At 30.2% G+C, this 26,422-nt stretch overlaps 2 protein-coding genes across 3 annotated transcripts; one reads left to right on the top strand and one right to left on the bottom strand.

Moving 5' to 3' along the window:
• Positions 1 to 1,631: 1,631 nt before the first annotated feature.
• LOC126741274 (rho GTPase-activating protein 19) lies at positions 1,632 to 25,387 on the bottom strand. 2 transcript variants are annotated; one of them, XM_050447657.1, is made up of 9 exons: positions 25,003 to 25,387; positions 23,795 to 23,952; positions 11,123 to 11,342; positions 10,680 to 11,038; positions 8,009 to 8,178; positions 7,793 to 7,951; positions 7,433 to 7,592; positions 5,004 to 5,155; positions 1,632 to 3,352 (listed from the first exon to the last, which is right to left on the bottom strand). In XM_050447657.1, the coding sequence occupies exons 1-9, from the start codon at positions 25,128 to 25,130 to the stop codon at positions 2,732 to 2,734; spliced, it is 2,127 nt and encodes a 708-aa protein (XP_050303614.1). In that variant the 5' UTR covers positions 25,131 to 25,387; the 3' UTR covers positions 1,632 to 2,731. The 2 variants fall into 2 exon arrangements, with proteins under 2 accessions (XP_050303614.1, XP_050303616.1); XM_050447659.1 differs by lacking the exons at positions 5,004 to 5,155; positions 7,433 to 7,592 and having other exon boundaries at positions 1,634 to 3,352.
• LOC126741275 (metallophosphoesterase 1-like) lies at positions 21,738 to 23,291 on the top strand. Its single transcript, XM_050447660.1, has one exon. The coding sequence runs from the start codon at positions 21,998 to 22,000 to the stop codon at positions 23,147 to 23,149; it is 1,152 nt and encodes a 383-aa protein (XP_050303617.1). The 5' UTR covers positions 21,738 to 21,997; the 3' UTR covers positions 23,150 to 23,291.
• Positions 25,388 to 26,422: the final 1,035 nt, after the last annotated feature.

The raw sequence follows: 26,422 nt of genomic DNA, 5'->3' as shown, positions 1-26,422 counted from the left end.
TCAAAATTGGAGATGGCTGAGAGTAAACTTTCTTCTCCTTTTTACATATAGTGTATATTTTTAAGTTTCTTTTTTAATTAAACAAAGTTTTATGTACTCTGAATCCCTTATTTAAGGTAACATTTTATTATGTGTGTATATGTATAGTTTTAGAATTTTAACTTTATATTTAGACTTTTACTTTTAAATCATCTTTTACCTTTACTAAGCTTTGCCTACAAATACTATGTATTAATGTTAATAATGCAATAAACTTAGTCTGAAGTTGATTTCGTCAGTCTGGGACCGTTCCAAACATACATTCAAATGTACGGGTTTAATTGATCGATTTCCAACCATTTTATCAAAAAAACACTGCAAAATAGAATGTTTTTATTTGCAGAGAATATGATATTTCAACAATGATTCAAAACATGGAACCATGATAGTAAAAGATTGAAGAAAAACATATACATATCTGAAACCCCAGAACTCCATTGAACATCTGGTTCGTCTCAGTTTACTATATTCGAATGTATTGCGAAATAAAAATCCGCAACTGTAAAGACTGGCTTCATCTCATCGGCATACAGTCAACTAACCAGCCTAAAAACTACAAATACTAAAATAGTTATAATTAATTACTATTCGATTAAAATAATATGCTTATAACAATATATTTTCTAGAATAATGAAATTTGAAAATGCTTTATCATTTAAAGGCATAAATTAATAAAAATAATTCATTTAAAAAAATAAATAGTTGCCACTATAAGTTCATATCCTAATTTTGAGTACGAGATAATAAGTAATGCCCTAGTAAAGTAAAGGTTATGTATTAAATAGTTTCCATTGTAAACTTATAATAAATGCATAAGTAAAACAAACCGATATCAATAGAAGATTTGTAAAATAAAGATGAGTGGAGTATAAGTATTTATTAAGTAAATACTTCAAATTCTATACCAGCAGAAAAAAACTGGAATTAAAACTACTTGATCTTATCAGGTAAGATATATAAGGATTGAATTTTTGATTAGCTAAACACGTAAGTACTTTATATAAAATATGTTTAAAGTAAAACACTTTCTGCCAATATGATACCTTATACTTTTCCTTTCTTCTGCGCAACATTACTATTTACAATCCAATTTGAATATGGTTAAACTAAAAAAAATACACTTGTGCTAATAAAAACCTAATATATATTTACCATATGTGGATATCACATTAGATTACTTATTTTATTTGTAAACCTTAACTATTATAAATAGCACGTACAAGATTGTACATATTTCATATAAAATACTGATACAAAAATACAATTCACACAGTCACCACGAAGCTTACCCAATAAATAATTTTTATTGATTCTTTTGCTGTTTAATTACTAACTCAATTTTAGTATGCATTAAAAAATACTAACTGAGCGTATGATAGTTTATTAACTAACAATAAATTAATTACGCACCCAATAAATGAACCGTATTGAAGATAAGAAGGATAAACTAGGATTTATAAAAAGAATTAAAGATGTTAAAAAACAAACTTGTTAAGTTGGAGATGACAAAGATTCTTAGCACAAACGTTGTTATATGTTTATAAGAGAAATGACAATTATTTTCTTTAGTTGATTTTTAAAGGCTAAAATATGATCTATAGGGTGTGTAAAATGCAAAGTAGATTATTAAGATCTGAAAATTTGTTCTAAAATCTATTAAAAAATACAAAATTTGCAAACTAAATAATTATATTTAAATATGTGTAAATATAATTAAATGTACATCATATTTAAATATTTAGTACGAGATCAAATACTTTGATATAGGTTTTGCAAATTTTGTTTCATTTTTTCTTCAATTTATTTTAAAAGATATTTCAAGTGACAATTTAATATTGCCACAACTTCGATGATGAAATAAGTTTTTAATAAATCTAGATAAATATGGTGTCTATAAGAAAAAAGAAAGTTGATGACGGTTGGCAAAAGACAAAACGTCGTATTTTAAATCGAATGTCTTAGGAACAATTCGTTTTTAATTTTTTTAAACCGCATAAGCAAAGCTCAAAAATTATAAACTTTGCCCTAATTTAACTATCTTCGTATTTCTTATAGATTCCGAGATCCCTATATAAAGGGTCGAATTTGGCATACTCTGTATAGGGTGGCCATATACTAATTTCAGGAGAGCTTCAAGCACGACATAACAAAAATATAATTTTATTGTTGTAAAAAATTATATTGTAGGAATGCTTCAAATTTTTTTGACAAAAATTCAAATTATTTCTTATCTTAAGCCGTAAATGTAAAATTGCCAATCTTTAATCACTCACCAATCATTTAGGTTAAAGATTCGTAAACTATATGAAATTTCTTTGAAGTTTATAAAGGTTACAAAAAGATATGGGGTCATTTTATCAAAAATAGCATAACCATCCTGTATATCTGAATAATATAAAATCTTGCGTAAGTTTATTTACTTTAATATAAGTAATAACACATAGATTCTGAATGTGGGATCCCATTTTAAAATTTACGAATTTGCTGGATTTCTTCCGTTATTCTTTGATACCGTAATGACTCATAACTAGTAAAAAGGAATGTCCTCTGACACTTTAAAACTAAAATATGCTAAGGCAACCAAAAAAGAATGGCTGTGAATCTTTTTCCAATGTAATCAACTTTATGTCTCTTACACACGATTTTTTCATATTAAACCTTCTTATCTTCAACACAGTATAATTACTAACATTAAAACGAAGTTTCAAAAACAATCGGTCTTCCATTTTCATCAAATTGTCTCGGTTTTAAGACGAATTTTTTCTCACTGCCACTGTTATTAAGTGAGTCCTCACCAGGGTTATTCCCGTCTAGTATATACAGCATTGATTCAGTCATGCGCTGTTCCTCAGGTTGATTTGGTTTGTCCCGAATAAAACTGGTTTGCTCGTTATACGATTTAAAATCATCCGAAATACTACAAAAGTTGGAATCACCAGAAGGACTGTCCGCGATGAGCATATCTCTGGAATTTAAATAATCTTTAAATGTGGTGCTTAAGCATTGAGGGCTGTCTGTTTTATTAAGCTTTGGAACTTTTTCAGTCTCATTGCTAATATCTCCGTCGCTTTTAGATTTAGCAAACAATGTAGTTTTACGGGTTGCTACGTTACATTTTAGACGAGTGGCGGTGCAATTCGACTCGTCAAAGTTTAATCTGTGATGTTCTATATTAGGTGCGTGACTTAAATAAGAGCTAGGTTCCTCTTCTTGTAGGTGAGTTAGAGTTGGGCTTAATTTTGCCAAGTTATTTATATTTGTTCCAGAAACTAGTAGCACAGGTTTGCGGCTTCTTGGTGTCATCATCGTTTCCTAAACGAATAAAGAATAATATAACAAAGGCTAAAGCAAGATAGTATAAGTACAGACAAATTTACAAAACAAACAATTAAGCAAATTAAATTCTCAACCAAAATCACATGAGTAAATCTAAGATTACAAAAAAAATGCTAAAAAAATTATTTTGATTGTATAAGTTTGTGACTTAATTAGCTTAATTTTTTTTTGTTTTATACATTTTATGTATTTACGATTTATTTAGAAAATCAAGTTCAAAAGACGACAAGGGTTAGAAAAATATACCTTTTCATTTCAAGCCCGCCTCGTAGACCCCTAATAACTGACAATAAATAACGGTTACATGAATTTCGTAATGTAAAAAATGCCTAAAATGTATTTTAATAATAAGTATAAATCTATCAGTAAAATAATTTCTTTACATATATAATATTATTTTATCTACAAAATAGACTCCTGTAAAATCATATATGTTTAAGTATACGTAGCGTTTACTTCTAAGGAAGAACTGGAATTATAGAATATTATAATGCAGTAACTCAAAAAATATTTTAACAAAAAAACTAAATTTGTAATTGGTGTTATTGATATTTGAAACCAAATTGGCCAAATTAGCTGGTAGCATTTTATATAAAAAAATAATTATAAACAGGTGAAGAAACTATTTTCTTATCATTGATAGTCCTCTAGTTATTAATAAGAATAAATTTTAGGCATTTTCCCATGTCCAAAAATAAATGAAAAATTTGCAACTCTGTAAACTTTATTGACGACAAAAATGCATAAATTTTTTGTTTTACCGTTAGCGAGATAGCCATATGGTATTACTTAAAACGTATTATTATAAACTATTTTTGCCTGTTTGTTACATGTAAGAAAACATTTTGGTAATTATGAAATCTTTCAGAATGTTCTTGATCATTTAACTAGAAACAATAATAATATATATTATGTACATTGATTTTCATAGAATAAATCGCATAAAACCTCAAAATATTTTTATGGGCACATGTGTTATAATAAATTGCTACTATTATTAGAGTTAGATTAGATCTTTGCCATTTAAACACTTCGACCGGCAAACAGTATCATATTTCAAAATGTTTTTATCGTATACGTGAATATTTATATAATAATTTTGATGACTTCAATTAATTACAAATTTTTTACAATTTTCTATTTACATATACATAATGTGTTAAAATTTAATATGTACAGTTATTGTATTTATATACATTTTCTTTTGACCTGTGTAAAACTTCTATTAGGGCATGAATAAATATTTTTTATATTTGTACTTTTTATAACTAAAAAATAAATATAGAATAAAGTTTATCCATTACATGTCGTAAAAATCATATTTGTTTCATAACGTGACAAATTAAATAATATTAAAGATAGTGATTACCAATAACTGTTTCCATGAACGGTTATTGAATTATTAATCACAAAGTACCTTTGAGTCCAAAATCTTTATAGTTCGAACCTGCTAACATTAATATTTAAAACAATAAAGTAATTATAAAAATAAAAAGATAGACAAGTGGAGAAGATTAACACAAAAACAAGCAATAAAGCCAAAATGCATCAAGCAACAAATAAACACAACTGACATCACAATGTATTATATACAATAAAACTCACTTTATTTTAATAAATTCCTTACCTGCATAGCTCTAGGCATTCTTTGGGCAGATCTTGTTATAGGAGACATACTTTTTCTATCTTGATCATCGGGCGTGAACACATTATCTACCCTATTTAGAAGGCAGGCAGGCGTACTGGTTAAGTACTGCCCTGGAAGTCCCGTGGTATTACCTAAGATGCCAAACACAATATATCACCCTCAAAAAAAAAAACAGTAATGTTGATAGGACGACAACGTACGTCCTAGATATAACGTCATTTGTAATATTCAAACTTATATCAAAAACCGTTTTTTAGACCCCAGAAGATTTTATAAAAACATTAACGAAACCAGTTGGAACACGTCATTTTTTGCTACCCTCAATCCGATAATTTATTTTTTAGTTTTGTCTAATGTAATTTAAAGATTTTAATTATGATTTTCTGTTAATCGATTAATATGGAGATATTATGATAAATTTGTAAAAAAAATACGTAAAACGAAAAGATGCAAAATCAGATAAAAATTACTTACTTAAATGATTTTTGCTTATAAACTCACGATATATATCTAGTTACTGGTAGAAATAGAATACCTGATTGTACTCTTTTCTCTATTGATTTAAATCATGTTAACCTTGGCTCCCATATTTAGTAAGTGTAATTACATGAGTACTTAAGCTAAAATTAATCCAAAACTTCGAAACTTTGAGGTAATTTTATAAATTGTTTAAAGAAGATGTGGTTAACATTATTCCATAAAAATTTTACTAGTTACATTTTTAAACTATTTTATAGACACTATTGGTACCACGAATTACTTCAGTAATATCTCAGAGCATAGTGTACATATTATAATTTCTTATATTCCCCTTTTGTATTATCATATATCTTATTATTCTAAAGTTTATAATAAACATTTTTTAAGAAAAAAATTATTGTTATAAGTCATAAATACAAAAAGTCTTTTTATTTAAAAAAAAAATCATGAATTAGCCAAGCTTATCAAAACATAAATATTATTTTGGGGATTAACAAAATTCTCCTATACAAAAACGAGCCATCGTATTAAAAATCTGAGTATCATCAAAGTCAAAATTGTGGTTGTTTTCATAATTCTCACAAAGTAGCTTGTTCATAATTGTTTTTATGATTCTCTTAAATTTATATATTTATATATCTATCTTAAAAAACTTAAATTCCTGCATTCAGTTTTTTGTTTGTTATTTGCAATGTCCTATCCTATGTAATTACTTAATTAAGAATGAATCTTTTGTATAAGTATTGTGTAAAAGTATTTAAAAAAATATGTGATACTCCTAAAAATATAAACACCTAATATAAGTTCATTTGGAAAACAAGTTACAAAAAGTTTCGAAAAATAGTATAATAGTATTAGTATATATTTTACCCTAATGAATAGTTACTACGGTATATGTGCTCTTCATAATAATGAAATACATCAGTATTACATGTAACTATTTACACTTTTGACAACCCAAAGGACAGTGTTTTTTCATAAAAAATAAACCCTTAAATCGATTTTTAATTTCGCAAATTATTTATCCTTATCTTAAGCTTTCACACTTTTTGTCAATTTGATTTTCCAGGCCTCATGCATTAAATTAAATCCGAAATGTTGACTGAGTACATATCATTTAATATTCTCCCCATACTTCGACGAATTAAAAGCAGCTTAGCAATTATTTGCGGACACGAAATACTACCTATGTATGTATTATTATTTTCTTTCATTCTTCATTATTCATTCATCTTCTTATTATTTTTTTTTTTTTGGTAAATAATCTTATAAAGAATGTACGAAGATTTTTCTGATTTAATACTTTTTTATTTTTAATTTATCCATCCAACCAATAATTAATATTATTATCATAATTGTGGTCAAAATAATATCAATAATATAACTCAGTTTATTTTTTCTTGGCAAGTATGATATGTGTATGTATACTTATGACGTGTAACAATAAACTGAAAGATAAAACAGGGTGTAGAACATGTGAATATACCACGAAGACGATTAATCATGATGCTGGTTGACAACCCGAGAATAAAGAACAATGAGTAAAAAAGCAAAAACCCACCAAAAAGGAGGGAAAACATTACTTTTTATGCCAAATTTTGTATAATTTAATTACGTTTATATCTTTTCCCTTATAATGAACACAATTACAAAGTTTTTGTGACTGAGGAGGAAATTCTATATTTTTATTCTAATTCTATATTTCTAAATTCTAATTATAGAAAATTATAAATTCGAATTACAAGTATAAAATCCAGCATATAATACGGATCTGTTGTTTTATAGTAACTTACTAAAATATTATCCTATTTAAGCTTTTTATTTTTGTACATTGCTACTATCTTGACCTTGCAAAAATAAGCATTTTTATCCAAATTTTTTTACGAAGCATTTTTTTTTGTATATCAGCATTTGAATAAAGACCCTACCTAAACTCAAATCAGAATCGCTTTTACTCCTAGGTCGTTCCATAGGCGTATTCTCAGAACTCTTACGCCTTTTTAACGGGAGATCGTCGTCATCGCTACTGTCAAAATTATGACAGAACAGACGCCCTCTAGTAGGCGTTTTTTGATGTAAATCAGGAGTCTAGAATAAAGCAGAGAACAAAAAAAGCTAAAATAAAGCATGCGGCAACAAAAAAAAACATGACATATGTTAATTAGGCAAAAGAAAAGAGAATGAGTAGATTAATATTACACATAAGAACATCGAAAATTAGTATAAAATGCAAACAAAAACAGTTAAGCAGAATATTAGAGCTAAAACGTATGCGCAAAAAAACTTACATTTAAAACTTCTTCACTGCTCGAACTCTTCATTTGTGAAAAACTTGACATTTTCACACTTTTCAAAAGTTTCTTATGGAACATGTGCTTCTTAATCGAATCTCCTAAAGTTTTGGAACTTTTAGGTACTGAACTTCTAATGACTTGTAGCGGAGTACCCTAAAATCATCGGTAGCATATTATTCAATTTACTGTTTATTTTAAATTTTACTGTACCTGCCCATTTTGCTTATTAAACTGTTTCACTAATTTCCTTTTTTTGGAACTTTCCGGCAAACTTTGGATATGCGCATACAATTCTGCAAGGGCTGCGTCTGTAACATTTTCTTCATTTTCTTTTGCAGTCAATTTGTTATCAACAAAAGTAAAGACAGTATGAGCAGCACCTTAAACATAAAAATTAATATTAAATAACTGAATTAATCATCTTAACCCAGACGACATACAAATATTCATGAAATGTGCCATCTACATGTTATTGAAAGAAATAAATCACACTATATTCCTAGAATATCACGCGAATATGCCAAATAATGATTAAGCAAAAACAATATGCCATTATGTGTTTATGTAGATATGTATGTTTCAGGACCATTTAATTTTTTTATACTCCATGTTTGTTTCTTCATCTTAAATGGAAAAAAAAATGCAAATTTCTTTAGGAAAAGGAAAACAAATTAGTGGCTAAACTAAACGGCTTGTAATCAAGATGATAATATGTCATTTAAATATTCAAGTACATACAATATATATAAGAGGACATTACAGAAATTCCTTTTTTTGTGACTTCTAATATCCCCTCAAAGTCCTTATGGTATGTAATAAAACATGTAACTACTAACTCGAAAACGATACAAAAAAAAGTATTTACGATAAACCTATTTAATTAAATGTTGAAAATGGTCTCCTTGAATGGTTTGACAATGTAGCAAATTGCACTAAAAACCATTTGCTACATCTTCTAATATATCGGGAATTATCAATTCACATTTTGCTCTAATTCTGTATTGTAATACGTTAATATTTTCCTCCTTTGTCGCATAAAGTTTATTAACTATTACCCAATGTACCTTCCCAAACATTTACCTTTTTAGGATACTGGATATGTGTTTCACGCATCCAGTGTGGATTTTCATCTGAGCAATGTTTGCAATTATGTCGATTCACTGCGCCATTCAACATAAATATCGATTTATCAGAAACAAACTATGTTTTTTAAAAATAGATTTTTCACATTTTTGCAACATAATTCACAATATGATTTTATAGGGATGAAATGTATTGCATTATTTAAGGACATTCCGAGCCGATATAAAACAAGCGTCTGACTGGTGAGCAACTTGGCGTAATGATAAATTTGGGTCTTCAATAAAATAGTAGTAGTATTTCTATTATAAATTTTTTGATCATTGCTTACGGTTTTTGGCCTCCCTGTTTGTTGACGGTCTTGAAATATTATGTTCAAAAGATCTTAAGTTCGTTGGTAAGATCTCCGAATCCTCGAATCATAACTATGATTCTTTATTTCTCAGAAAGTGATATACTGATTAAAATATAATTAGAACTAATTTATAAATTAATTCCAGTGTTTTGAAAATTACAATTACCAGGTATAAGGTAGTTAAAATTACCTCAACAGGTCAAAACGTTTAAAAAGTAACTATAATAACATTTAAGTAAGCTATAGTATATAAAAAAGTATAAAAAATATACCATTCCATTTAAAAAAAGGTAACTTTGCTCTCTACTACTGTTTGTGCAAAGTTATAATGTAGATCTCAAAGAGATCTATAATTTTTATTTGGAACACTTGTTGATAAAAGGGAATTATTAATGAGGTTCGGAACTTTTTTAACAAACGGTATATCCTTTTTAATTCACAAAAAAGGACAAAAATGTTATAAAAGAGGTCCCTTGGAATATTTTTACAATAATAAACTGAATATATAATTTTTAAACAAATTCGTTCCATATTTTAACTGCTCACCTTCATTTAGATTTATGGCGACTCAATGGCGACTAAATGGGGTACTTATGTAAACTTAATAATAGAATAAATACATTCACCCTATTAAAAAATCTAAGAATTAGGTGTTCATAATAGGTACTTATTTTTTGCTCAAGTATACTTAAATGGACATCACACTTACGTCTTGTGATTTTATTTAAAACCATAAAAGGTAAAAGATAAAAGATTCGCATAATCATCATAATTAATAATCAAAAATTTGAAGAATGTCCTAATTAATTTTGTTGTGAGGTAGAAAAAATTATGAGTTGTTTTAAGATAATCCAAATTATTTCAACTAAACTAACAGGGGTTTCGATAGCCGGATACTATCATATTCAGGGCCATGATATAAAAGATACATATTTACATATAAAATACATATTACACATTATGTATTCACAGAAAAAAAAACGATTCTTCAAAATTCACTTCATTCTTCTAGCTTGTAAATTGTACTAATGCTAAGAACTGAGGAAAATTGTCTCATAGTTTTTTTTTATCTTAGCATTAACTTTCTTACGCAATTTTGTACATTACTTATTATTCGTTTTTTTAAAATTTATTTATATGAACCGTATTTAAGGAGATTTTTTAAACGTAAATGAAAAACTTATTATCGTTATTAACAAGATAATGAAGGTCCAAATAGCAATTAAATTCTAAAAATACATTTCCAATACAAATTTATGTATCATATAACCAAGACAATATTGCATTGTTAAACTGAAATATCTTTCAAACACTTTTTTGATATAAAGAATTCGTTTTTTCCGCTAATCACATATTCTAGGTTAGCATAACAACAACTATTGTTTTACTCAAAATTTATATTGTCAGAGATTACTAAAAAAAATATTACCAAAACATATAACTTACCCTTTACCGATTCATTTAGGACACCACCTTGCTCATGATGCGCCTTAAAATCCAACATAAGCTGGGCGGGTATTCGAAATATTACGGGCAATTTTGATATCATGTAAGCAACAATACCAAAAAGTAGTTGAGATTCTTTCAGTAAACATTCAGGTGCCAATTTTCTAGGACATAATAAATGTGGCGTAAATAACTTTGCTAAGTTTTCCGATGACATTCTATTATAGCTCTCATTTAAAGTGACCAGATATAACAGCTCGAGTAAGTCTTGTAATAATTTCTTATTTTCTTTGGGAAGTAAAAGGAACAAAAGTTGTATACTTTGGTGGATTTTGTTTTCGTGGGATGGGTCTTCCAGCCTAAAAATATATTTAAAAGTTATATTAATAAATAAAAATAAAACAATATATTTAATGAGTAAGTGTTTATGTTTTAAATCATACCTAAAGGATTCTGCAATCTGGCAAAATATAGGAAACTGAATGTCCGTTGTAATAGGTTCCGGTAAATCCGCTAAAAACCCTTTTAAAACTGAAGCACAGTCGTGAACTGTAAACATATTTTTTTCAAAATCTATCGTACATCCTTGAGAAAGAAGATTCTTTAACTCGTTTTGTCTCTCAAGCGATCCAGTTCTTCGAAATATACCTTCTGCTTTTAGATCTAAAATTAAATAAAGTAATTTTACAAAGGATAGAGCTCCTTAAATCTCTAATCATAACGTAACTAGGTGTTACAATAGAGTCACATAATTATACAAAAGAATGTTTGGCTTCAAGAGAATCGAGAAGTTCAGAGGTTTCAGAAGAATTGATCGGAATTTTAAGATTGTTTGGTAATTTCATCTTGTAGTATTGGAAAATGTGAATATCTTTAAATTTAATTCTTAAAACTCGGTTTCACATATTTAAATTACTTCTGGATTATTTATAGCATTAATCGATTTAGCTTTAGAAGGTAGAATAGTGGATTAGGGATAGTACATGAAATCTCAAAATTAAAAATTGACCGATCTTTCAACGTTTATTTTTACATCTTCTTTAAGCTCGTAGGGAGATTAAGACCGATGACGTGACCATGGGTTATTTTTACATATTATGTATAACATAACATTTACCGACCAAAGCTGGAGATAAAAAAGATAAACTATTCAGAGATTTTTATGAATTTATTATGATTGTGTTTTATAGAAAGTGGATCCTCGAAAATAACATATCTCTGCCTAATTATTAAACTGGTCGTTATTTAACTGGCCACCTTTCCACACAATTTTGTAGAGATTTTTGTTTGAGAAAGTCAGAATACTACTTGTCCCGTTGCCCAATTCTACTGCAGCCATTATGTTTCCATTTTTTGACCACTAAAATTAGGAAAAATACTATTCAAAAATTGGGGATTAATAACAATGGGAGAAAATTAAAATGAGAAGATTTTGCATCTCAAATGGATACATGTATTAAGAACAGGATCAACCCAGAAGTAAAGAGTTATCTAACCTTTGTATGAAAATTAAAGAAAAATAAAATGAAGGCTCTAATGCGAAAGTTCGTGAGCTTTCATGACACTACTCTCGATGCAAACAAGGTAAAAGAAAATGATTTATTTAATATAAACATAGATATTGAGATTTCAAAAAAATAAAACCAATATTCTAAATAAAGAAGTCCAACAAGATGGGATTCTTGTTCAAGCAACCAATGCTACAAATCTCAGTATATGTTTTGAAAATGTCTATAAAGATACATGAACAGAGAATAAAAGAAGTCAAAAATCCCTTTTCCAATAGAGGTATCAGGCCAACTGATCATAAAGTACCACCTGAAAAAGATGTTAATCAAACTACTACTTTACAAAATCCTCAACAATAGATTTCCCCACCATAAAAAATTTTGCTACTCCTTTCAAGGAATCTTTGTTCTGGCCAGAGAAGACAGAAGAAAAAGAAACTAGAAAAACTACAGAAACTAGAAAGAAATATTAAACAGAAAAGAAAGATTAAGAAAATATTGAGCCTTCTCAATCTTTTGAACCATTGAAATAAATATGATCTCGCACACGGAGACTACGTACTTAATAGCAATTTATGAAGAATAATATTATCCAGGTATATGTGTCGGCTTAAATACAATAAATGTAAAAGTTAGGACCATTAATAGGAGTGGCGCAAATTGAAAATGGCTTGATCACGACTACATTTTGTCATATGCTGAAAATGATATTTTATGCAGAATTAATGCACCTAAACCAATAAATTAAAGAGGTATTTTTACATTAGCTAAGATAAATAAAATGAAATAGATAATTCAAAACTATTCTGGATAAATATATCAGTCGTTCGTTTAACTTTGCTAAGAAAATATATTAAAACGTCTTTTGGTTTGTATTTTTTGTACCTTTTTTAATTATTACTAACGACTATAAAAGTTTTGACAAAATTTTTGCAAAAATTTTATTTGTTTAAAGAAATCTTTATAATGTGATTTTTGCGGTAATAAACAGTATTTAGCAATGAGTTAAGGCAGAGTTTGAGTAAAAATATTTACAAATTCAACATATAAATTAAAATACAAATTATACAAAAATATTTATTCGGTTCCTAAAGAGAACCTTTAGGGGATCGTTAACCGGGTCCGTTTTCATACAGGTCGCTATAAAAGATACATAATACATAATATATAATAAAAAATTAATTAATAGATACAATAAAAGATCCAAAGCAAATTGTTGATGCTTTTGGAACTTTTTTTTAAAGTGTATATATTGAATCGAGCCAGATTATAACCAACTTCCTAAATTGCTTTTATAATTTTGCCGAAGATTAAATTGTCATTGCCTTTAATAAACTAATAAATAAAATGACCTTCGATAACGACTGAGTGCCAAATTTCATCCTTGCAATCGCTTCCTATAAAAATTGAATGCTCAAAATATCTGCTAGATAAGAATATACCATGAAACCCGATACCAAGGCCAACCCACATGTTTACCGTCTCAACCAGATCCGTAGGCGTTTCCGGGAATAAGCAAACGTAGCACCTTTTATGCTTAGCTGTTGTTTGTTTAAAAAGACTGTGGAAAGAACCTTATCTTATTGTTCTCATGATAGTCAGCATTTTCTGTTTGTATAAAAAGCCATTGCTTGTTAGCTCAAAAATCATTATTATTAAGTATTTAGTGTAAGATAAACCTATGTCGGTTTTTATTTTTGTAATTTGAAATAAAAGTTTTTTTAAAAAGTTATTTTTGAAATCCACAATCTAACATTGGCGCAGTCGGAACGGATAGTTATACGCCGCGAAAACAGGTTGATCCAAATTCGCGAGTAATATTAGCTACAGTAAGAACCACTAGCACCCTAAGGTAATCCAGCGTCCTCACTCAGCAACAAGGGTACGGAAGGAACACCTGGTGAAGCCCCTGGTATCCAACAAGCAGAGAATCGAAAAAAGTATTTAAAATATTATAATGTCTACCACAAACGAAACTGAACAAACTGAACAAAATAATCGACAAGCGAATACGTCAGCTCACGATATTCACCTTGAAACTTATAAACTATCTGAAATTTTTTCTCTAATTCCTGAATTTGATGGTGATGCAATATTTTTAGGCTCATTTTTACATGCGTGCGATTGTGCTTACAACATGGCAGTCGGTGAACAACGCGATCTTTTAGTTATTCACATAAAAAATAAATTAAAAGGAAAAGCCGCACAACTTGTCAATTCTAGAAATTTATTATCATATTTAGAAGTTAAGCAATTATTAAGTTTACATTTTGGTGATAGTCGGGACCTCTCTTCTTTAATCCAAGATTTGCAAAGATTAAAACAATTACCAAATGAATCCCCGTTAATATTTTTTAATAGGCTTCAAACTCTTAACTCTAAAATGCACTCTGCCGTGCAAAAACAAAATTTAACCGCACCTCAAAAAATAGCACAAACGAATTTAATAGACTCGATGGCTCTAAACACACTATTAACTGGTTTAGACCCACGTATTGGTCACATAGTACGTGCAAGTAATCCCAACAATTTACTTGAAGCTCAAGCTAGAATTAGGCGAGAATTGCAATTGTCCTATTTTGAAAACCAAAAACAAAATAGACCCATACAACCACATCCATCATCCAGACCAAACACTACCTTAAGACGCCCGCAAAATCCTAGTATAAAATGTTTTAAATGCGGAAGAATTGGCCATACTTCAATTGAATGTAGAGTACAGTCAAGCCCCAGACCTAATAATTTTGGAAACCCAGCACCAAATTTAAATAGTAACCCAAATAATTTTCAAAGGCCATATTCACAAAATCAACCTTCATTTCAAAACCCTTCTAACCCCCAACCACGACCAAATTTTGGACAAAGTAGCCAAAACCAGTATCGTCCCAGTGTCATTCAAAGAAACCCAAACTATCAAAGAACCTATCATATGAACCTTGATGATGGTTCACAATATAACTATTTTGACGAAAATAATTATTTTGATGAGAATAGTTATTCTGATAACTACCTCGAGCAGTACAACTATTATTCCGATAATAGTCAAACCTATTATTACGATCAAAATGTCGAAGATTTTTCTAACCAAATTGATTATAATCTATTTGAACAGCCAATAGGAAATCAACACGAACCTAATAATAACTTGGCAACACAACAAAATCCTTTAGCAACGTCAAATCGAAATTTTCCATTAATATCGAACCAAAACCACCCACCAGATCAGAAACAAACAGACCAGACAATGTCGCAAATTGCAACACAAATCCAAACATTGCGGATCAACGAACCGAAACAAAATCCCGAACAAAGCTTTCTTTAAATAATTTACACACCGTAAGCTCAAAAAACCTTTACTATATTTACGATGCTTCCAAAACATATAAATTACTCATAGATACAGGCGCGGGAATTTCAGTTTTTAAAGATCATGTTGCAGCCGGTTTTAAGCAACGCTTTGCGGAAAATATTGTCGTACAAGGTATTACTGATCAAAAAATATTGATCCAAGAATCCACTTTGATTCCTTTTAATGTAGATAATCCTTGTAAAGTTTATATTTGTAACTTAGATATCGAATTCGATGGTATTTTAGGACTCGATTTTCTACAACACTATGAATGCGTTATCGACTTAAAATCAAAAATACTTAAGACAAATTTTAAAGATATTCCTATGTATAAATTTACACCAGAGGATGAAAAACCTGTAGTAAAATCAAACTTAGCTAAAAACTCTTCTTATCTACCTCAAATTCTAACCCCAACAGTTGATACTGAAACTAATCAGCATTTTCAAAATAAAGCAATAAAAAATAAAAATTTAATATCAATAGAACCCCGTACTGAAAAAGTCTTTAAACTAAAATGCAATTTAAAAAACACCGATGTAATTTTATTAGGTCAAGAAAAAGAAAAAGTAAAAGTCCCAAATGCTAATATTCACGTAAACGAACAGGGCGAATTTTTAACAACCATTATTAACCCTAACGCAATTGATAAAATAATCGATTTCTCGAATTTATCTTTTGAACCTCTACCTGATCTACAATCGATAAATAATTTTAATTATTATGAGTCAGCCGAACCTGTTGATAGACGGCAACTAATAAAAGAACAATTGAGAATTGACCACCTTAACGAAGAAGAACGTGAGGAAATTACTAAACTTTGTTTAGAATTTTCCGATATTTTCTATATCGAAGGTGATCAACTTACGTTTACCAACGAAATTAAACACTCGATTGATACTAATAACGCCAAACCCATTTACACAAAATCATATAGATATCCTCATATTCATAAAGAGGAAGTTAAAAGACAAATTTCTAAAATGCTCGACGAAAATATTATAAGACCATCCGTATCTCCCTGGTCAGCCCCGGTTTGGGTAGTTCCTAAGAAACTTGACGCTTCAGGCAAGCAAAAGTGGCGAGTAGTTATCGACTATCGTAAACTAAACGAAGTTACGGTTAACAATAAATACCCATTACCTAATATCTCAGACCTCCTCGACCAACTTGGTAAATGCCAATATTTCACTACTTTAGACCTAGCGTCAGGGTTCCATCAAATAGAGATAGACCCAAAGGATATTTCTAAAACCGCGTTTTCCGTAGAAAATGGGCACTACGAATTCGTTCGAATGCCATTTGGTCTGAAAAACGCTCCATCAACTTTTCAGAGAGTTATGGATAATATTCTTATGGGAATTTTAAACGAAAGATGCCTCGTCTACATGGACGACATCATAATCTATTCTCCTACTATCCACGAGCACATTAACCGCCTACAAGAAGTCTTTAAACGCCTAAGAAAATCCAATCTAAAAATACAACCAGATAAGTGCGAATTCTTACGCAAAGAAGTAGCCTATCTCGGACATTTAATAACAGAAAACGGTGTAAAACCTAATCCGGCAAAAGTCGAATGTATTTTAAATTTTCCAGAACCAAAAAATCAAAAAGACATAAAATCTTTCCTCGGATTAGCAGGTTATTACAGACGGTTTATTTCAAATTTTGCTAAAATCTCGAAGCCCCTAACAACCCTTCTTCAAAAAGATACCCCTTTTATTTTCAGTAAAGAATGTCAAGAATCTTTTAATACATTACAAACTGCTTTAACCACTGACCCACTTTTAATTTATCCGAATTTCGAAGAACCGTTCATCTTAACTACTGACGCAAGTGCTTTTGCAATCGGAGCCGTTTTATCCCAAGGACCGATCGGGAAAGATATGCCCATCGCTTACGCATCAAGAACCTTATGTGCCGCAGAAACTAAATACTCCACTATAGAACGTGAGTTATTAGCTATAGTTTGGGCCGTAAAACATTTTCGACCGTATTTATTCGGCAGACAATTCACGCTTGTTACTGACCATCGTCCAATTACATGGTTATGGTCCATTCAAGACCCCGGAAGCAGGTTAACGCGTTGGCGCCTCAAACTCGAGGAATATTCATTTAAAATCGAATTTAAACCCGGTAAATATAATAAAAATGCTGACGCACTTTCTCGAATTAAAATAAATCACCTTAAGGAATGCGTAGATTTTCATAAAAAAGTAAAAATTTTTGCATTAGAAGAAGACACTGTTATCCCTGAACCGAGCCCTCAACCCTCATTTACTGAAGAAGACGATCGAAACATAACCGAGGAATACAATCGATTTGTTGATAATTATAAAACTAGATCTTTAATCGATTATTCTAAAATAGACGTTACAAATGGCCAACTACTAGACAAATCAAATAAAAATATCGTTACATTCTTTAGGCAAAACAAAATGGAAGATTTACATTTTAAAATTATTGACGACATTCTTGAAGAATATTTAGATTTTCAAGAATTAAAAATTAATGTTGCTAATAGTAAATCAGTTAAAAACCGGAAGTATTTAATAATCCCTTTACCATTTGACAATAATTCTTGTAGCCAACACTTGTTTTATTGTTTATTTAAATATCAAGACTTATTTGAATTAAATGAAGTTTATTGCATTGAAAATAATTTAGATCTACCTTCTCTAGAAATGATGTCATTTATTTTTGCCGACAAAGAAATCAAATTAAAAATTTGTCAAAATATTGTAACTACACCTGATGAAGACCAAATACCTATTATCATAGAACAATACCACCTTGGCAAAAACAATTTACACCGCGGAATTAACGAAACTTGTCGAAGAATTAGACAAAAATACAATTGGCGCGGTATGAATAAGAACATCGAAGACTTTATAAAAAAGTGCGAAATTTGCCAAAAAGTCAAAATTGTTAGGAAAAACTTAAGTAGACCTCTAGTAATTACGGAAACCCCCCGAACACCATTCGAAAGAATAAACATTGACATTTTTGAATACCCAACTCGTAACTACGCTTTAACCATTAACGATGAGCTCACGAAATTTGTTCAAGCTTATCCTTTACAAGACAAAAAAGCTTCTACCATTGTAAATACACTCTTAGTTTACTTCCAACACTTTGGTACGCCCCTAAGAATTCATTGCGATTCTGGCAAAGAATTTGATAACACACTTCTAAAAGACCTATGTCAACTTTTTGATACGAAAATAACATTTTCAAGTGTAGGTCATCCCGAATCGAATGGCTCTTTAGAACGTTTCCACGCGACCCTAGGCGAAATGATAAGAGTAAATCTGGCCGAACATCCCGAAGACCAACCCTTCTCGATTTTACCTTATGCTGTTATTTGTTACAATAACACTAAAAACAGGACACACGGCTTTACTCCGTATGAGCTTGTATTTGGCCATACATCAAATAGACCCCCAGAAACACTTTACAATCAAGAAGCCCTTATTTCAAAATACATCCGCGATCTAAATAATAGAATGAGCTATTTTTATAAAGTTGCTAGGCAAAGAACAGAACATGCCAAACAAAAGTCAAAAGAAAGATTTGATCAACGTATATCGGAAAAACAACCCGAATTCTCCGTTGGTGATAAGGTTTACGTCCGAGAATCACAAATAAAATCCAAATCAGAAAACAAATTTAACGGTCCGTATGTCATAACTGAAATCCTTTTAAATTCAGCCAAATTATTAAACCCCGAAACGAATAAAACAACCAAAGTTAATTTCGATAGAATAAAACCATATTTCGAATAGGTTTTATCTCCCTATCATTTCCTTGCAGGTTACTGGGATTGACTTCGATCGCCAGCAGCCAATACCGAATAACGCCCATTAATAATACAGTTGGACTCTTTTTCAACGAAGAAATTAACATTAAAATTTCAAACGACAAATGGACACTTTTAGTATATCAAGATTTAATTCCCTTTAAACAAGCAATTGAGCATAATGATAACATCCTAAACGGTTTATTAGACAGCCTGTCAATCGAAAAATCTGATCGAATGATGGCAGCTTTTGTTGAAATACAAACTCACACTAGTCTTCTTAAGCAAATTTCGAAATACGTAAACGTCAAATATCAAGAATTAATCATCGGCACTAAAGATATTAATTTAAGAGAAAAACGAGGAATATTTGACGGTATCGGAACTGTTTGGAAAGCAATAACTGGAAACTTAGATGCATCAGATGGACAATACTTTAATGACTGTATTGACAAAATCAATAGTAATGAGGCAAATATCGAACGGCTTATGCAACAACAAATTTCAGTTACAACTTCTGTTATAAAGAGTTTCAATTCTACCATACAAAAAGTTAAAATCGATGAAGAAACCTTTAATCAGAATATTTGCGAAATAGAAACCTTAATTGCTTCACTTTCAGATGATCTAGCTTTTTATCGTGCACAATTTAAAATCCTAGACTTATGTGAATCGCTAATGGAAAGCTATACATTCATTAAAGACACTATAAATGACGCATTAAATGCAGTCACCTTTGCACGCTTAAAGATATTACATGGCTCTATAATAAAACCATCAGATTTAGAGGATTCACTTGGGGAAATCTCTCACTCTCTACAAAAATACAACTTACCTTTGCCAATTTCAACTTCAACTATTGCTCAATACTTAGATTTAATCGAATTAGATGCTTATCAATCTGATACAAAAATAGTATTTGTTTTAAGAATACCTCTTGTTGAACCCTCAGTATATACCCTGTATCGCCTTTATCCAATCCCGATCTTAGATAATCGAACAGGTCTTTATCACACAATATCAACTACAAATAATTATATTGCGCGTGATTATGATTCATTGTTTTTCACTACATTTCAAAACTTGGACCATTGTAAAAATATCGACAGGGCAACGAAAATCTGTACTAATGTACTTCCGTACCCCATCGACAGTGATGCGATCTGTGAAGCACAACTCCTTAGGCAACATACAAAACTGCCTAAAACCTGTAGACCTTCCATTTTCTATGCAGAGGGTTACCATGTGCAGCCTATCCGTCAAAACTCATGGCTAATCACAACATCAAGTCCAGTTCCAATCACCATTAAGTGTCAAAACAAGGGTATAGTCTCAGAAATTCTCACGGACAATACCATAGTAATCCTTGGAACTACCTGTGGTGCGTTTGTTGGAAGTACGAGGATCCAAGCTTCACTTGAACGAGAAACAAATGAGACTTCGTCGAAGCCAAACTCATCTCCAATATTGATTCCATACTCTTGCTGTGATCAATTGCCAGAGAAAACGAAAATGCCGAAACTGAAACCATTACGCATCAGTGAACTAAATGTTGATGACCTGAACATTGCCGAACATAATCTCAATCAGTATTCCGAACAGCTTGACAAACTAATCAATCAACCCTTCATCGAAAAACACATGAATTGGTTCACCATTACAACAATTGTATCCATAGCTCTGCTCATAGTCCTTTACATTACTTGCAAATGCCGAAGACGTCGAACTCCAACCATTGCTATAGTGACGAATAGTTCAAACAATGATGACTTCCCACCATTCCAACCTAAGCCCAGAATACGGACATTTAGAGAGCAGCTTTCGAGGATGGTCCCAAGAAGACGTCCTAGTATCCACCTAGGAGACCAAGAAGAAGCAATGGAACTCAACACCAATAAGAGTTCTGCTTAAAAGTTGCTGTTTAGATTAACACCAACTTTTCTTTTAAAAGGGGAGCTGTTAGATAAGAATATACCATGAAACCCGATACCAAGGCCAACCCACATGTTTACCGTCTCAACCAGATCCGTAGGCGTTTCCGGGAATAAGCAAACGTAGCACCTTTTATGCTTAGCTGTTGTTTGTTTAAAAAGACTGTGGGAAGAACCTTATCTTATTGTTCTCATGATAGTCAGCATTTTCTGTTTGTATAAAAAGCCATTGCTTGTTAGCTCAAAAATCATTATTATTAAGTATTTAGTGTAAGATAAACCTATGTCGGTTTTTATTTTTGTAATTTGAAATAAAAGTTTTTTTAAAAAGTTATTTTTGAAATCCACAATCTAACATATCTTATAGCAAATTGTTTCATGTAAAAGTAGCTTAATATTTATTTTCCTTCACCACATGTCAATAAATCAGCTGATTTTAATTACTCATATTGTTGATTGAGGTTATGGTTAAGTAATGCACAGAGGTTTTTTTTAATATTATTTGTATATGTTTGGCATCTAAGACTTAATGTAAATCCCCATAAATAGTAGTCGGGTGTGGAGGTTTTATGTATAAGTTTCAACTGGTAACCAAAAAAATCTTTTTTCAAAAGGTTCCTATAGCATTGCCCTATAATGAGTAAAATATTTTTAATCCCAGATGTATAGGTGTTTGATCATCATAAATTAATAAAAATTGAAGTGAATGATACAAAAATATTGTGGAAATGATCAGACAGATTTTTGGGTTTTCTATTAAAGTTTTGGTAGGGATGGTGTTATTACTGTTTTATTGTGAATTTCTTGTGTATTATATAAAGCAAATAAACTGTACATGGCCCACAATGGATCCTTCGAAGGTAGATAAAAATATTACCAAAAGTATTGAGGAACCAGTCAAGATTATGGTGATTGCAGACACGCATTTGTTAGGATCACTGAGGGGACACTGGTTTGACAAACTAAGAAGGGAGTGGCAGATGTATAGAGCATTTCAAACTGCTATAACATTGCATAAACCTGATGTTGTATTTGTCTTAGGGGATCTTCTAGATGAAGGCCAAATATGTAATGATGTAGAGTTTGACTATTACATACGAAGGTTTTATGACCTTTTTAAACTACCTAAAGATATTCAAATGCATGTTGTGGTAGGAAATCATGATATTGGATTTCATTATAGGGTTACTCCATACTTAAAAGAAAGATTTGACAAGGCTTTTAATTCCACTGCAGTTCGACTAATAAACATAAGAGGAAATAACTTTGTACTGGTAAACAGTGTTGCACTAGAAGGTGATGGATGTTTCTTATGTAAACCTGCTGAACTGGAATTGGCCAAAATTGCAGCCAAATTAAAATGTTCACAGAACATGACAAAGTCCTGTCCTTTTGAAGATATTCCAAATTACAGTAGACCAATTCTTATGCAACATTATCCCTTGTATCGCAAATCAGATGAGAAATGCTCAGATTTTGATGCAGCGCCTTTTCCAGAACGAGAAGAACCTTTTAGAGAAAAATGGGAATGTATTAGCAAAAAAGCTACCCATCAGTTGCTGAAACAAGTGAGGCCCCGTTTAGTTCTTAGCGGACACACTCATCACGGATGTACTAGAAAACTTCCCAAGCCAGTTCAAGATGGGATCGAAATTACAATACCTAGTTTTAGTTGGAGAAACAAAAATAACCCAAATTATTTATTGGGTGTTTTTACCACCAATAATTATGCTGTGACAAAATGTGAAATGCCTAGGGAAAATGATATTATTAACAGCTATATATTTGGTTTTGCCAGTTGGTTATTTGGGTGTATTATCTATACAATAGTGCTAAGGATTAAAAAAAAGAGGGTATTGTTGGCAATAAAAATCGAATGAAGTAAATAACAAAGAAATAAATCTTGTACCAATATAATTTGAGAAAAATCTATAATTGTATTTAAATTTGAATAAAAGCATATTTTTATACCAGATGTATAGAAACATTATTAAAGTAAGTAAAACAGGAAAATAAAACATGCATGATAAAAAATTTTGTTATTCTTACATTTTCTTTATTTATATTTTTCATTTAATATTAAGTCAAGTTTGAAAATACCTATTCAAGCTTCCTACTGGAAACTAAAGACAGATAAATATATATTTTCTATTGGCTGTGTTTACATGTTACATTTAACTGATATTAAGTATTTTATAAGTATTTAATTTTGACATTGTTTTACATTGAGCCTCACTCTATAACTTAGGTCAGCTTTGTATTTTGAAGAAATTTAATAAATATTTAATATATTTAATTAGATTGGTTATAAATTCATTTAAAAACCTTACCTCATGATAATAATGAAGCGCTTTATTGCCTAGGGGTGGCAAAAGTTCAAATCTGCCACTGGGTATATATATAGTCCCTTTTAACAATTATATAAATACTTACAACAGATAAAATGTGAAAACCTTTGCCATTAAAAACCTCTATTTTCCATTTTCACTATTCATGTATTTTTAATACTCATGCTAATTACTTACTTTTTTCAGCTTTAAGGTAATTTATGATCTGGTGCACTTGATTTAAAACATTTTGGCTTAAGATAGCTCCATCTTGTAGGTGTTTGGATTTAGACTTTTTTCCAAATGGCACCAGATTCCATTTTCGTAATTTAACTCTTTCGTAGAAACATTCACTCCTAAAAAAAATATTGATGTTTAATATTCTAGGTTAAATTATCATATTCAGCATATATGATTTTAGTTAATATTAGTTATTGACTTTGATACCTTATAACAAGGAGACTTCACTCCCATCTTTGATTAAGTCAAAAATTTAGGAGGAATTTTGGTTTTTCATTATTTATTGTTAATTTATTAGGTATACAGGATCAAAGAATGATTAGGAATAAAAGATTACTACTTAATAAAAATAAAAACTTAATTTAACTTTAGGGTAAGGCAAAAATTGTGACAATTCAAAATTATTTTGTTTAGGAATGTGTGGGTATTGAAATTCCTGTCAAAAGGTTTCAAGTTATAAAATTATTTTGACACATGATATTATTATCCTAACTTTTTACTAAATGCTACAAGACAAAGTTTAAATTTTGTGAAGCCTATCCAATTTTTTATAGTTTTTACTCACAATTAGAGGAAATATTAAAATCAATGATTGAAATATCTCCTCTAATGTGAGTTACTGAGCTGTTGATTAATCAAAAATGATAAACATATCTGATGAGTTGGTATTACTGAATGATAATGATAATAATTTCTAAACTGTCATCTATAACAGGTACATATTACAGGGACTTAAATATTTAAAATTTTATAAAAAGTATATGAAGAAGTATAATAAAATAATAGGTTATAAAACTGTTTTGATTTGATTTGATAGATGCTAAAATTTAATCAGGTAAGTAGGCAGAACTCTATATAATATAATATAAGCAAAATTTAATGTAACATAGACAAATAATAAAAGAAAATATATGATTTAGTATTCTTTAAATGAGTAGACTAGCATTGAAGCATTTTGGAACTGAGTAATTTAATAATCCATCCTAGCTTTGTGTTTTTAATGTAGCCCAACATCACTGGCATTTATAGAATTGTGCCGGCATAGTATTTCTGTCAGATATTGTGTATTTCTGTCAATATAAATTAAATATAGTAAAGATTCGAATATTTAATATTAATGTCTAGTATATTTAAAGATTGAACTATATTAATTTTTTTATACTTACTCTTCTGTCGTCATATGCAATAAAAAGGATAAATGCATTTTAATTAACACATAAAATTGCTCATTGTGTTCCTTTTTAAACAATTCAACAAAACTTTCATCATCTTTGCAATCTTCAGTCATTATCATTTTTGTAGGTAAAAGTTGGTTCTTTGGTATAATTGATAATTGAGGGATTGAAAAGCTTAATTTAATTATAGAAAGTTCTTCATCTTTTCTTCCAATAATTACTTCTTATTTCTCCCATTTGGATTTCGTAAAATAACAAAAATGATGACTTATATATAAATACTAATAAATTAATTTACTTTAATGTTTGTTTTGTTAACATAGTTTACAGTTTTTCATCAATATTTACAAAATTCGTTGAGCATGCGGCACCATTCAAAAATTTAAACAAAAGTCAAAACAAATAATTTTGTCTTGACAATGACAATTGACATTGAGGTTTTCCTTTCACAATAAAGCTGGTTTTACACAAGCCATTTGCGACTGCATTCGAGTCTCAAAAAGTTTTTTATATATTCCAACCGGATACTATTTATGTTAGTTTTAGTATTTAAAAATTAAAAGAATAGACAAAATTTTTTGTGGGTTCTTCTTCTGAATCTTCAACTTCCATAAGGCTCATGATTTTAGATGGTAAGAATTAAATTGTTTTTATGGTTATGAAACATTCTTTCTACACCTATATCTCCACTTCCATATTTGTTTATCTAAATTAAAAAAAAGTTTTAAGGTTTCGTAAGGATACAATGCATTTAAATTTCTTAATAAAAACGTGTGAACAACTACGCTTAACAAAAGTTATGAAACAGTAGGTGTTTTGTTCGTTTTAAACAGTATTTAGTCTGTCTAATCGGCTCTACGTGAACATATTACGGAACCTTGCAAGAGTGGCTATGTACACATAGATAAAGGGTGTTTTTTTTAGAGGCGGAGAACTTTAAATTGAAATTAAACACAAAATATTTTATTGATATAAGCGAATTTGCTTTTATATTAAAGAATTTTTTTTTGGCATTAATATTTAAAAGTGATTTCGGGCATGTGACTCCCACGGCTGGCGCGTACGTGGCGTAATCTAGAGGTCCAATTTTCACACACTCTTTCCAGTACTGCAGGCTGTATTTCGGCGATCACGCGTCGTATGTTGGCTTCCAAGTGCTCAAGTGTTTCGGGTTTATCAGCGTAGACATGCGACTTAACATAGCCCCAAAGAAAATAATCTAATGGCGTCAAGTCTCACGAACGAGCTGGCCAGTTTACAGGTCCATTCCTTGAAATTATTCGTTGCTCGAATGTCTCTTGCAGTAAATTAATTGTTTGGCGCGCTGTAAGGCACGTGGCACCATCCTGCTGAAACCACATTTCTGCAACGCCTGCAATGGCTTCCAATTGAGGCACAAAAAAGTTGGTTA

Source organism: Anthonomus grandis, chromosome 10, assembly GCF_022605725.1.
Source record: "Anthonomus grandis grandis chromosome 10, icAntGran1.3, whole genome shotgun sequence".
Classification (NCBI taxonomy): domain Eukaryota; kingdom Metazoa; phylum Arthropoda; class Insecta; order Coleoptera; family Curculionidae; genus Anthonomus; species Anthonomus grandis.
The sequence above is the reverse complement of the archived record's forward strand: the minus strand, read 5'-3'. Positions and strand labels throughout refer to the sequence as shown.